We start from the raw sequence: 12,935 nt of genomic DNA, 5'->3' as shown, positions 1-12,935 counted from the left end.
CCTAACTAAAACATTGCTCAGAGAATGTGTCCAGTGATTGCTCGGAGAATGTGTCCAGTGATTATTAAGATAACCACAAAGAAGGGGGGTTTGTCATCTTATTTTCCAAAGCACCAGAAGGCAAAGCAAGAAACAATGGATAGAAACTAATCAAGGAGAGAAGCAACCTAGAACTAAGGAGAGACTTCCTAACAGTGAGGACAATCAAACAGTGGAACAGCTTGCCTTCAGAAGTTGTAGGTGCTTCATCACTGGAGCTATTGATGTGGGTTGAGATGTTAAGCTCTCTATGTCTTTAAGTATATTTTTAAGCAACAATTCAATACACTGGGCAGGTAAGGATTGGGCAAGTAAGTCTAGAGTTTCCAGGAAAGTCCTAGATTACAGATATTCGTCTTTTTCATTTCCTAACTATGGCTGGAACCAAAGAAAGATGTAAGCATTAAAAAAAAAAAAAGCAGAGTTGGACAGGCTCTTAGAGAACATTGAATTCAAATCCCTTGCTCAGTGCAGAATCCACTATTCATTTCTGACACATGATGTTTCCATCTCTGTATGAAGATCTCTTGTAAAGGAGAACTCACCATTTTGTGTGGTACCCATTCTTTTGGCTTAATAAGTCAGGAAATTGTAACTTGTGCCTCCTTCCTGTATTTTTAACCTGTTGGGGTCTTTTTGTCCTTCCTCTTGAAGCAATGGAGAATAAGTCATCAACAACGTAAGATAAACTGGATTGTCTTTTTTTTAAAAAAAAAAATTGTTCTCATCCAAGAAGCTTCTTCGGTTCTAACTAACTGGTGGGGAATGGAAAGATCATTGTTAGCACTCTGAGGGTTGGTCCTTAGCACTCTGAGAGTAGTTGAGGGGTTCATCTGTATCCTAGAGTCATTTGAATCAGGGTGCAAATGGGTATGGAACCTTCCCAGGACTGCTGAAAGGACTGTATTGTAAATAGGAGATAGGTAGTACCTTATCCTTCCCCCTCTGTTCAGAAAAATAACCCCAAGAAAGTCCAGTTGCCTTTTGAAAAAAGCACCATGGAGCACCGTGACCTGGCTGATTGAGAATCTCCATGGACAACAGCTTAAGATATCTAAATCCTTCTAGTTTACATCCCTTCAATCATATCTTCTGTGGGCCAAATGTATCCAGATCACTGTTCTTCCTGTGACTTGGTTTCTAGAACCCTCACCTTCTTGGTGTCCCTTCTCTGAACTTGTCACTGTCCTTTTGGAGCTGTGCCCAGAACAGGACACAATCGTGCTGAAGTCTGATACTTCATGTCACTGCCTGTCTTACTATAATGAAGCAAAATAATAAACAAAGTCGGATTTTTACAGGAAGCCTAACAAGCATTAAGGAAGATGCCTGCCAACATGGCACTTCCCATGAATTAATATATCTTAATATATCTGATAAGCCCAGGAAACTAGTACATAAATGCTAGGGACAAAAGAAGCCATAAAAATTGCTATCTGTAAAGGGGAATATCTTTTTTCAAGTTTGCTTTACCGTTCAAAGCTTTCACGTCGGAAAATTGTGATGGGAGCCCAAGGGCCACACATCATAAGGCACTTTAGACTACTTCTTGGAATCTGCTCATAAGCATTGAAGGTCTTTTGGCCCAAATAGCCAAAAGCGCTTATTTTTTAATTGACAACCACTCTATCTGATCCAACCTCTGCTCAAGCGGGAAACCCTATATCAGTTCAGACAAATTGTCCAATCTCTTAAAAACATCCAGTGTTGGAGCACCAACAACTTCTGGAGGCAAGTTGTTCCACTGGTTAATTGTTCTCATCAGAAAATTTCTCCTTAGTTCTTGGTTGGTTCTTTCCTTGATTAATTTCCAGCCATTGTTTTTTTTCCTGCCTTCAGTGCTTTGGAAAATAGGTTGACTCCCCTGTTCTTTGTGGCAGCCCTTCAAATATTGGAACGCTCTTCTAATGTCACTCCAGGGGTGAGATGCAGAATAAAGAAGCAGCCCGGTGGCCAGGCCAGGCTTGTGGGGTGAGTGGAGCCAGTTCCCCCCTCTGTCCTTCCCACCCCCCACTACCTCATGTTGTTCTCAATGCAAGCGATGCAAGCCTTGTGTTCCCACGGGCCGTGTGAGTGGCGCAGCCTTATGTTCCTGCGCAGCCTGGATTGTTTTGGGGGGTGCTTTGGGGGTGACATTTCTCTGCAGACCACCAAAATTTTCTCATGGACCACCAGTGGTCCGTGGCTCACTGGTTGGCAACCACTGATTTAGAAGACCTATTGTTTATTTAAAAAGCTCAACTTCTTTTAAACTTCCATGAGGGCCTAAACCAATTGTCCCTCTCACACAGTCCTCGTAACATTAATGAATCATTCCTTAAAACAACATCATTTTTCACTCATTTTTATATACAGTAGATACCTGAGAAAGACGGGGTTCTTTATTGAATAGCAAAGAGGTCCTGAGGTTTGAAGCATCTCTTCAAAAACATTTTTTAATAAGGCATCACTCCACTGACTAGATATACAAGCCAAATGTAAAAGAAGGCGAAAGGAGAACTTGAGTAATGACAAACTCCTGATATATGCAGTGCATTACTCTATGAAACTATTTATAGTGATAACTGGAGGATCTACGGAAGAAGTTTGAGATGCTTCCAGATCTAGTTACTTGCTCATTTTAAGTAGAGATATCAAAAATTGAATCTGAGACCTTCTTACACGGAAGTTTTGCAACAAAACTTTGATCCATCCTTGCCTCTGGAAATCCAAGCCATCTAAAATTAGGGTCAGTAAATATTTTATTAGTTTATCAAAATATGAAATACAGAAATACAAAGAAAAATGACCAGAATGCTAAAATAGAGGAGGAAAGAGAAAAAGAAAAAATGTAGGGGAAAGGGGAAAAGAAAAAGAAAAGCATTGACTTCCCACTCTTTGTGGCACAGTAAAGTAAGGTGAAACCTCAACTTTTTCCTTTTATATAATAATAACAGTATATAGCAGTCATTTTTATAACAACAAGCTTATCTAATCAACAAAACTCGAAATCAAAGTTTCACTTTTTTCCCACTCAAAGCACAAACTCCAAAAGCAAATTCCAAGTAGAAACAAAATTAATTGTTTAATCAAAGCAGTAAATTTAGCCATCTCTGCTAACTCCATCAACCTTTGCAGCCTTTCATCCATTGTGTGGCATCCAAGTGTCCTTCCATTTTTTGTATAGCGTATTCTTGCTGCTGTCAACATATATAACATCAAAGTTCCATTTTTCTCCAAGCTCTTCATCCATTAATCCCAACCAACCTAAAATTATGAATAAATTCTGCTTCCATCCATCACAAAGTCCCATTATAGTGTAATGGAATGCTGAAAACTACGGTAGTTTGTGCAGATTAAAACAAGCTCATATGACTTCTGCTTTAGCTTGATCCTCCATTTCTTCTTCCATGTCAGACTATTATCTCTGGTTTCTACAGCATGCAGAAAGATGTTGAGCTTTGAAAAGAGCAAATATCTAACCATCTTTACCATCCACCCATGTTGCAGGTTAATTTGAGGACAGACAAAAGCCAGGCAATTCAGTTCCTCCAGTAACATTAGCAAGGAAAGAGTTGGCAAGTTGGTAAGCACAGATATTACCTGTGCCGGCAGCACATCCATCAAACAATTCCCTTTAAAAGATGGTTAGGTAGCAAGTGCTTGGTGGTAGAAGAAGTCAAGGAAGTCTCTGGGCAAGAAGAAATACTTTGAATAACTGGATAGATTAAGCTGAAACAAGTAATTAGTTTCATGTTTCAATTCAGTATCATTCCGATCGGAGTAAATGAACAGAATAGGAACACCACCTGCTATAATACTGACACAGCTAAGCAGCTGTTTGCCACTCATCCATCCCTTGGATGGGACACCAGTGAGTCCTGAAGAAGAGATAATCTTTCATGTTATGTTCTGTTTTTAATTGGGAGCCATAGCAGAAGCTACAGAGAGTGCAAGACCCAAGTTTGCAGCCACCTTCTAAACTGTTTCTGTAGCATGAGAGGCTGGATCTACAGCTTACAGTTTTGTCCTGCATAGAAGTGCTAAACTGATCTGAGCCATGAGGTTTCCCTAGAATTTTGCAAACTGCACCAATGAGTGGACTTGGCTGCTTTTCAAGAGTAAATGGGAAGATACTTTGCAGCATTTTTCTGGAAGTATGGAATAATGGATAGATTTTCGTTAGCAGGAGTTCCTGCCTCCTCCTCCTCCTCCTCCTCCTCCTGGTATTTCTTCCCCTCTCCAGAAGTCAAAGGTCTCCATCTTCCTTTCCTCTCCTGATGGATTTTAAATTGCCAGATGGCCACTCAATCAATCAGAAGGCACCTTTGAAGTCTTCTAGTCCAACCTAGTACTTAAGCAGGAGACCCTACACCGTTCCAGATAAGAAGCTGTCCAGTCTCTTCTTAAAAACCTCCAGTGATGAAGCATCCACAACTTCTGAAGGCAAGCTGTTCCACTGGTTAATTGTCCTGTTTGGAAGGTTCTCTTTGATTCCAGGCTGCTTCTCTCCTTGATTACTTTCCATCCATTGCTTCTTGTCCTGACCCTCTGGTGCTTTGAAGAATAAGTTGACCCTCTCCTCTTTGTGACAACCTCTCAAATACTAGTGAGCTCATCATACACTGGTGAGCAGGGGAAATGGGGAGAAGTTCACTTGCTGCAAAATCAGTAGGGCAAGGAAGTTGGCTGGTAGCCTACTTTCTATGCTGCATTGTCTGTCAGCTGGAGCAAGAGAAGGTTGGTCAACTGAAGTAGGTCCTTCGCAGGATGGCACTGAGAACACTCCCCTGAATGGAAGGGGTGGGGGCAAATCTTGAACTTTACTGTTGGTAAATTTCCACTTTAGTTTGCATCTAGCATTTGCTTGATCATTCTGTATATCCATATCAAAGCAAGCACACATGTAACTTAGTTCAGCTTACAAAAATACAGAATGGGATAACAGCAGGGGTGGGATTCTACTGGTTTTGTTCGGCTCTATAGAACTGGTAGCTCTGAAGAGCAGCAGACATAGAACCAGTTCTATGTCTGCTGCTGTTTTGGCCCACCCGCCCGCCTGGGCTCTTACCTGACCTTTATTTCCTGCTTTTTCAACCTCAGCTGCTGTGCAAGGCACAGCTGCGGTTGAAAAAGCAAAAAAAAAAAGTGCTTTTTCAAATGCTGCTTCCTTGCACGCAGTGCTGCTCAACTGTCCAGGCAACAAGCTGACAAAGATTTACACGCGCACATAGCATGCAGGGAGGCACATCGTAAATTACCAAACTGGTAGTTAACCCTGTCGGATCCTACCCCTGGATAAGAGACAGCTAAAGGAAAGGAGTGAGTGGGAGAGAGAGGGAGAAAGAAAGAGGGAGGAAGGGAGAGAAGGAGGGAGGGAGGGAGGGAGAGAGAGAGAGGGAGGGAGGGAGAGATATTCCTCGAGATTAAAAAAAAAAAGTAGGGGACTTAATAGCTACTTTATCTTGATATATTAAAAGGGCACATAAATATCAAGACCACTGCCCTATACAGACACAAAACTCAATTTCATGCTCATTTTTATATTCTATTCCATATCTTATTACCATTTTATATTTTCTACATAGTTTCCCCCTCTTCTAATTTTCTCAAGTTTGTTTTGATTATCTCAATTCAAATAATTATATCTATACTTTTGTCTGTCCTGTTACAATTTCACATTATCTTTTCTTATTAAACAAATTTTTCCCTGTAGTTACCAATTAGAGTATGACACCTTTATATCGTTTAATTTTATCCATTCAAGCTCTTATTTAAGCTTCAATGTATAGCTTTAAGATTATAGCATTCAATATAATACATAACTTCCAATCGAATTCTGCTTGGTACATTCTTAAAATAGACACTATATTCTTAAAAAGAAATATATATATATATATATATGTAAATAAAACACATTCCATTCCAATTCAATTCTATCATTAATATGCATTAAAATCTTAACATCTTTAACATTTCTTTTCAATTGAATATCATACCTCCTTGAGAACACTTATAAACTTTCCATAGTTAATTCTTTTTTTTTTTTCATATTTCTCACTTATATTTTTATAAATCATTACTAATAATTAAAAAAGGTTCCCTTTTAATTCTCTCAATCATTTTAACTTATTTATTTATTAACAAACATCCCACTGCATTACAATAAATATTTTATCCATCATCATATTTTCTAAAGTTATTTCTATTTGTAATGTAACAAAGCTATCTTATGTACCTTTGCAGAATCCCTTTTACAATTAAATTTTCACCCATTATCTCTAAACAAACTTATGGTTACAATCCTTATATCTTTTCCCTGTTTCTCCATTTCTTGTTTCTGTCTTTACAACTTCTTTTCCTTGCCTTCTTCCCGCTCTTCTTCTCCCTCCCCTTTTACCCCCTCGTCTGTCTACTTCTAACTCTCTCATCTGTAATCCCCTCTTCTGTTGCTTTCTAATATTATACTTATCTTTCAAATTGTTCTTCTTCTTTTGGTTGTTTTTTTCTAATCTTAAACCTTTCACTCTCTTCCCCCCTTTTCTTTTTTCCCCCCACTTAAAATTATTTGATCATTAAAGATGGCTTCTTCTTTGTCCCAATCTTCTTGTTCTGCAAGCGTTTCTTGTTGCTTCTCATAGTTCCACATCTCCATTTCTAAGAATTGAAACACGAAGCCAAAAGAACTTCTCCCTTCTTGTACATCTTCTTTCCATTTTTTAAGTTCCGTTTTCAGTTCTTCTAAGAGTGATACCATTTTAAAAACTTTTAAACAACCACCCAGTTAATTTTAGTCATCTAGATGCAAAAAACCAAAAATCACCAAGTAATCCAAATAATCCAAGGCTGTTTCTACTTGCTTCTTTTTTCCACTTTCTCCTCCTGGGGTTCTATTATTTTGTTACCAAGTTTCCATTAAAATGTATCTTTGAGGAATCTTGTTAAAATTTCAGTGTAAGTTCCTTTTAATTACAGTTCCATTCCTTAATTCCAGGCAGTCTCCTCCATTTTTCCAGATCCTGCCCTTCTATTCTTTTTTTTTCTCCTTTCCAGCTTTTAAAAACTTTTAAATGTCCAGAAATCTTTATTTATCCCTTTGACTTTTATTTTCAGCTTAGATGCCTATTAATGTCAAAGTGGATTTTTTTTTTCAGTTTCTTGCTTAAGTCTCTTAGCTGTCAGTATAAGGAAGGGAAGAAAAAAACCTAATCCTTTCCCTTCTCTCTCCTTCGCAGCTTCAAAATCTTCTTTGGGAACAATGTTGTTAAGTTGAAATTCCAGGGTACATTATTTGTTGCTTTTGCTGTTTGACCCGGTCAACCAAAACTTTCTCTTCTTATCTTCCTCCTGCACATTCTTTTCCGGTCGAGTTCTTCTTTGTGGTGGCCATTTCTGACCACCGCTACAACCGCCTTCGGGAAAGGGAGTAATGGCCAGCTGGGGAGGAGAGATGCAGCTCTCCTCAACCCTGCAGGCAGTCTCCCCCCTCTTCACCACCTCTACAAGGTGGCTTAGCCCTGAAACCAGCCAGCTCGAGGCGCTCCAGCAGCAAGCATGGATCAAAGCCTCGGAGAGACGAGGTTTCGGTCTGTCGCTGAAGAAGCTCAAACCGGAAGTCCAGTTCCACTTTTTAAAGAAATGTATCTCAGGAACCGAGCCCTCTCCCCTATAATTATTTTAGTACCACTAAAAAGCACACAAGCCCGATCACTGGATGATTTAGGTTTACGTGTCATAGCCACAAAAGAAAGTAAAGGAGCCATTTTATCATACAGATCATGAAAAATCCACCTGTCATTTGGAATTTTGATTTATTGATTGTGCTGTATTTCTGAAATGAACTCTTGTTTCATTTCAGTAAGAAACTGTGGATAATTTCACCCAAGCATGAAATGCTGACAGTTGTATTGAGTTATGGATTGAGGGCTTCAGAGCTAGATAGAACAGATCAAAAGACCTATATGTGTCTACTTTTAAAAACAGCACACATATACACATGCACAACACATGCATATTCAAGATTTTTCCAAATCAAAAATCAGAAATGGGGAACTGATCAAATAAAACTGATTGCACCAATTTAGTGTTATTACTAAATATTACTATTTAGTAATACCTGTTTCCCCAAAAACACGACCTATCCTGAAAATAAGTCCTAGCTTAGCCCTCCCCCACAAATAAGCCCTAATTAAAATCCCACCCACTCCAGAGTGCACAGATAAAAATTAAGATAGGGTGGGGATGGGGGTTGGAGATGCCCTACTTACCTTTGGACAGTTGTAGCCAGGCCTCACACACCCCGACACCTGCCTTGCCGGCCCATCTGCAGCCAACAAGGCTGGCAAGGTTTTCCTGAAGACCTCTGTAGCTGATAACAAAGCTCTGGATTGATCTGGAGTTCTGTTATTGGCTGCAGAGGCCTTCAGGAAAGCCTTGCCGACTGCAGAAGAAGTTCCTGAAGACCTCTGACAGCGAAAAGGAGGCTGGAGGCGACATGTGCAAGTGAGGTTAGTTAGTGGATGGCATCCCCCGAAAATAAGACCTGGTGCCTTTTTTGATAGCAAAAAAATATAAGACAGGGTCTTATTTTCGGGGCAACACAGTTATACTAAATAGGCACAACATCCAAGCAAAGTGCAGAGTCTCTAATAATCAGTTATTGGTGCTAGAAACTGACTTTTCACCTTTTTTTTTCATTATTTCTTTTTTTAAAAAAATGTTGCTCTGTATACTATATATGTTGCTCTATAAAATGTTGTTCCATATACTTTGAAATAGTTTTCTCAATGTATTGATTTTCAGATGTGTTGCACAGGTGGAAGGGAAAATGTCCTTATTGTGGATGAGGGCCAGGGGTGGGTTTCTACCGGTTCTGTCCACCTCTGTAGAACCAGTAGCTCTGAAGAGCAGTAGACATAGAACCGGTTCTATGTCTGCTGATGTTTTTGCCCACTTGCCCAGCCAGGCTCTTACCTGATCTTTATTTCCTGATTTTTCAACTTCAGCTGCCGAACGAGGCACAGCTGCAGTTAAAGAAACAAGAAAAGAGGGCTGTTTCAAAGGCTGCTTCTCACTTGCAGCATGCTAATGACATACTAATGACACGCGGCTCACAGCGGGCAGGGAAGCTCGTGAATCCTGAACCGGTAGTTAACCCTTTCGTATCCCACCCCTGATGAGGGCATTTGTAACTGGACACATGTAGAAAGTAATATTAGAGAAGGGTGATTTTCATATATAGTTAGTCCTCTGCGTACGACCACAATTGAACCCAAAGTTTCCACTGCTAAGCAAGACAATTGTTAAGTGAGTTGTGCTACATTTCTTGCCACAGTTGTTAAGTGAATCACTGCAGTTATTAAGTTAGTAATATGGTTAAGTGAATTTGGCTTCCCCATTGGCTTGGCTTGGCAAAAGGCTGCAAAAGGTGTGGTCTATGACAACTCACCACAGCCAACTCACCATGGGACAAGTTGCCGTGGGACAAGTGTTACATTAATATCAAAGGAATAGTCTAATACTGTGATGGCAAACCTATGGCAGAGCCACTTGTGTTGGCACATGAGCTGCAGGCAAACTTACTCACTGTGCATGCGCACACCTCACAGCTGGTTTTTTGGCTGGTTTGAGGCCTTTTTCGGCCTCCCAGAGGCTTGGAAAAAGCCTCTAAAGGTTTTTTAGGATGAATAATAGGCCCATTTTGTTACTTCCTATAATATCGGAAGTGACGAAACAGGCCTATTATTTGTCCTGAAAAGTCTTGCAGAGGCTTTTTCCAAGCCTCTGGGATGCCAAAAAAGGCCTCAAACCAGCCAAAAAAATCAACTGTGAGGCACAGTACAGGTAAGGGGGTGGTGGTGGGGTTCCGCAATGCATGTGCAGGGGGCATGGGTAGGGCACGCATTGCATTCTGGGTGTTGGCACGCAAGTGTGCGCCCTCTAGCGCGCGTACAATTTTTGACACAGGAGCCTAAAAGGTTAGCCACCACTGGTCTAATAGAATCATTAAAGAAAGGATGCCAAAGAAGGGACAAAATAAAATGTCAATGACAAAAATTAAAATATTTTAAACATAATTTTAAATAAATAAATTGAATTGTTGAATTCGACATGGTGAGTCGTCCTGTAGCAAATAGCAACTTCAAATGTTCCCTAAATGAATGGTTGTAAGTTGAGGATTACCTGTAATCAAGGACAGCAATAGCAATAGCACTTAGACTTACATACTGCTTCACAGTGCTTTACAGCCCTCTCTAAGCAGTTTACAATTCAACCTATTGCCTCCAACAATCTGGGTCCTCATTTTACCCACCTTGGAAGGGTGGAAGGCTGAGTCAACCTTAAGCCTGGTGAGATTCGATCTGCTAAATTGCAGGCAGCTGGCTGCAGCAGAAGTAGCTTGCAGTACTGCACTCTAACCAGAAACTCTGGGATTGTTGATTATGAACTACTGAGTAAGATTGATAGATCTCCATCAAAACTTGAAAAGCCAAGGGGCAGCACAAGAAGAAAAATCTAACAAGCGATTTGCAGCTGGTTTGCACAATCTTTTTAGACATATATTCCATGTATCATCTTAAGTAAATACACAGATCCTGAATTCATTTTTTATCTTTGTTAATTGTATCCTCAAGCTTTGTAAAGAAAGATTTACAGTTCTGGAAGCTGCAGAAGGTCTGAAGTGAATTTGGGGTCTAATATTAAGAGTGTTTACTTGAACTTTTTGAGAGTTAATGATTCATTCAACTAAACTGTTCCTAACAAGATTTTGCATCTCCTGCTGATGATGGATGAATAGTTCATAACGCGTGAAAAAACATTCTTATTAGAGTTTATCAGTTCTTTCTTTGATGCTGCTAAAAGCTGAGAACCATGATGTGTTTTCATTTCTCTCTTTTTTTAACAAATCAAATACTCCAAGTGTTGAATCCCTGTCAGTAAAGATTTAAGTCAATTTTCTCTGCTGTCAGGAGAAAATGGAGAAAAAATAGTATATATTGTCTTGAGGAAATCTGGGATATGTCTAGCAGTGAAATAAAATGTGAGACTGTGTTATGGGGGAAAATAACCCGATTAAACTGCTATGAATTTCCTTACATGGTTTTGAATTTTTGTTCTTTAAATTTAATTTATATTTTCCCTAAATTAAGTTTTACAGAACCAATTATGGTTTCTGTTGATTTTAAGTGTTGTTTGCAAAATTCAAGAGGATCAGTTGTCAAATCTCTAATCCAGAACATGCTCATAGTTGAAATTTTTGCAAAATGTAATTGAAACTGCAATGTATGTGAGAACATATCCAACATATATTTGTCATATGCTTAGTTTAGCATGGAAAACATTCAAAACAAATTGTAAAAGTATAAATTTGACTGTGTATGGCAGTCTATTCTATCTTCTATGGTTCATTAAAGGGTAGATGTACAAATTGTGTTTTTAAAAAATCTGCCTGTGTCTATTAAATAAAGACCTGTTCATTAACACAAACTTTCCTGAATCTGTTGAACTTTAACAGCCCGAATCATCTTTGTATTCCAGTTGGATATATTAAGAGGCTATCAAATTGGAGAAATAAGCTGAACTGAGAATTTATTTTAACTGTACACCTTTAAACCATTTGGGCTATTATGTGTCATAAACTCACCAGATATATTTTTCTTTCCTATAGCTCTCGTTGTACGTTTTCTGACCAAACGATTCATATGGGAGTATGATCCCACTCTTGGTGAGTTTTTTTTTCTTCTGTTGTGTCTTATACTGCTATTGCTACCTTTGTAAGCCACCCACAGTCACTGAAAGTTGAGTTGGATGGCCATATAAATTTTCTTAAATAAATAAAAATAATATACCATCACAGGTATATACATTACTTCATTAGAACAGTCTTGAAATATAACCTTTGCATGTAGGATGTAGGAAATGGGACAACTTGCCACAGCCAACTCACCATGGCCAACTTGCTGCAGGACAATTTAACAATCCTATTTAATTATTTAAAATAAATATAAAATATTTTAATTTTTGCTATTCACATTTCATTCTGTTTGTATCCTTTCTTTAATGATTCTATTCCACTAGTTCTTTGATATTAGTGTAACTCTTGCCCTTCAGGGGGTTGTCCTGCAGCGAGTTAGCTGTGGCGAGTTGGCCACGGTGAATTGTCATAGATCCTAGCATGTAGGTTCAATCTCCAGCATATTTCTATTCAGGAAGCCACTAATTGTGGAAAAGACACTTACCCCCAAATCCTAGAAAGCTATCAACAAACCGAACAAACAGTAATATGAACCAATAGCCTGATTTTTATGCTGGCATTTAAGACTGTGTTTTCATTTTGGCAGTCAAATTGCAAAAATTAAGTTTAATTTGAGCAGGCATCATTATTCATAATTATATAGTTAACATAACAAAGCAAAATAACCAAGCAATTTCATGAAAAGACAACTACCCTAAAGTTCACAGATTTTAAACATTCTGAGCCAGTCTTTGGACTGCACAACTATCACTCTTGAGTCTGATGCAATCTCTTCAATATTATTTAAAAATTAGAGTACTGTAGAAAATACGCTTGGTGCAAAATAACTGCTTTGGACAGGGGTGAGTGAAATGCCCCCTGAAATCATCTTTAATTTTTTTGTGTGAGGAAAGCATTGATGAATTACTTTTCATTAAAGGTTTTAACAATAGTAAAAGAAAATTAAACCATCCGAAATGCAAGAGAAACAAAACAATAGAAAAAAGGGAAAGGAAAAAGTGCAGACAAAAAAAGAAAAAAGAAGTTACTTCTGATCTTTATCTTTATTTTTAAAAAGTGCAAGCAAGTTTAATATTAGTCTATCCCATTTGATATGACGTTACATAAATTACTTCTTCTCATATCTCAAGCCTTATCCATCAACCATTCCCCAAATTATTAA

At 38.7% G+C, this 12,935-nt stretch overlaps 1 protein-coding gene across 4 annotated transcripts in view; it reads left to right on the top strand.

Moving 5' to 3' along the window:
• The window catches only part of RERG (RAS like estrogen regulated growth inhibitor), a 118,102-nt gene that overhangs the window by 91,252 nt on the left and 13,915 nt on the right, over nucleotides 1-12,935 (top strand). For 3 of the 4 annotated variants that reach the window (XM_026714330.2, XM_087935138.1, XM_087935139.1), the window contains one exon: nucleotides 11,687-11,743. The exons of the other annotated variant lie outside the window; for it this stretch is intronic. In XM_026714330.2, the coding sequence (XP_026570115.1) occupies nucleotides 11,687-11,743 (57 nt within the window). The remainder of the gene's footprint in view (nucleotides 1-11,686; nucleotides 11,744-12,935) is intronic. 4 annotated transcript variants of the gene reach the window in all.

The sequence above is a fragment of the Pseudonaja textilis genome, chromosome 5, assembly GCF_049901715.1.
Source record: "Pseudonaja textilis isolate UNSWEBS1 chromosome 5, rPseTex1.2, whole genome shotgun sequence".
NCBI classification, from domain to species: domain Eukaryota; kingdom Metazoa; phylum Chordata; class Lepidosauria; order Squamata; family Elapidae; genus Pseudonaja; species Pseudonaja textilis.
The sequence above is the reverse complement of the archived record's forward strand: the minus strand, read 5'-3'. Positions and strand labels throughout refer to the sequence as shown.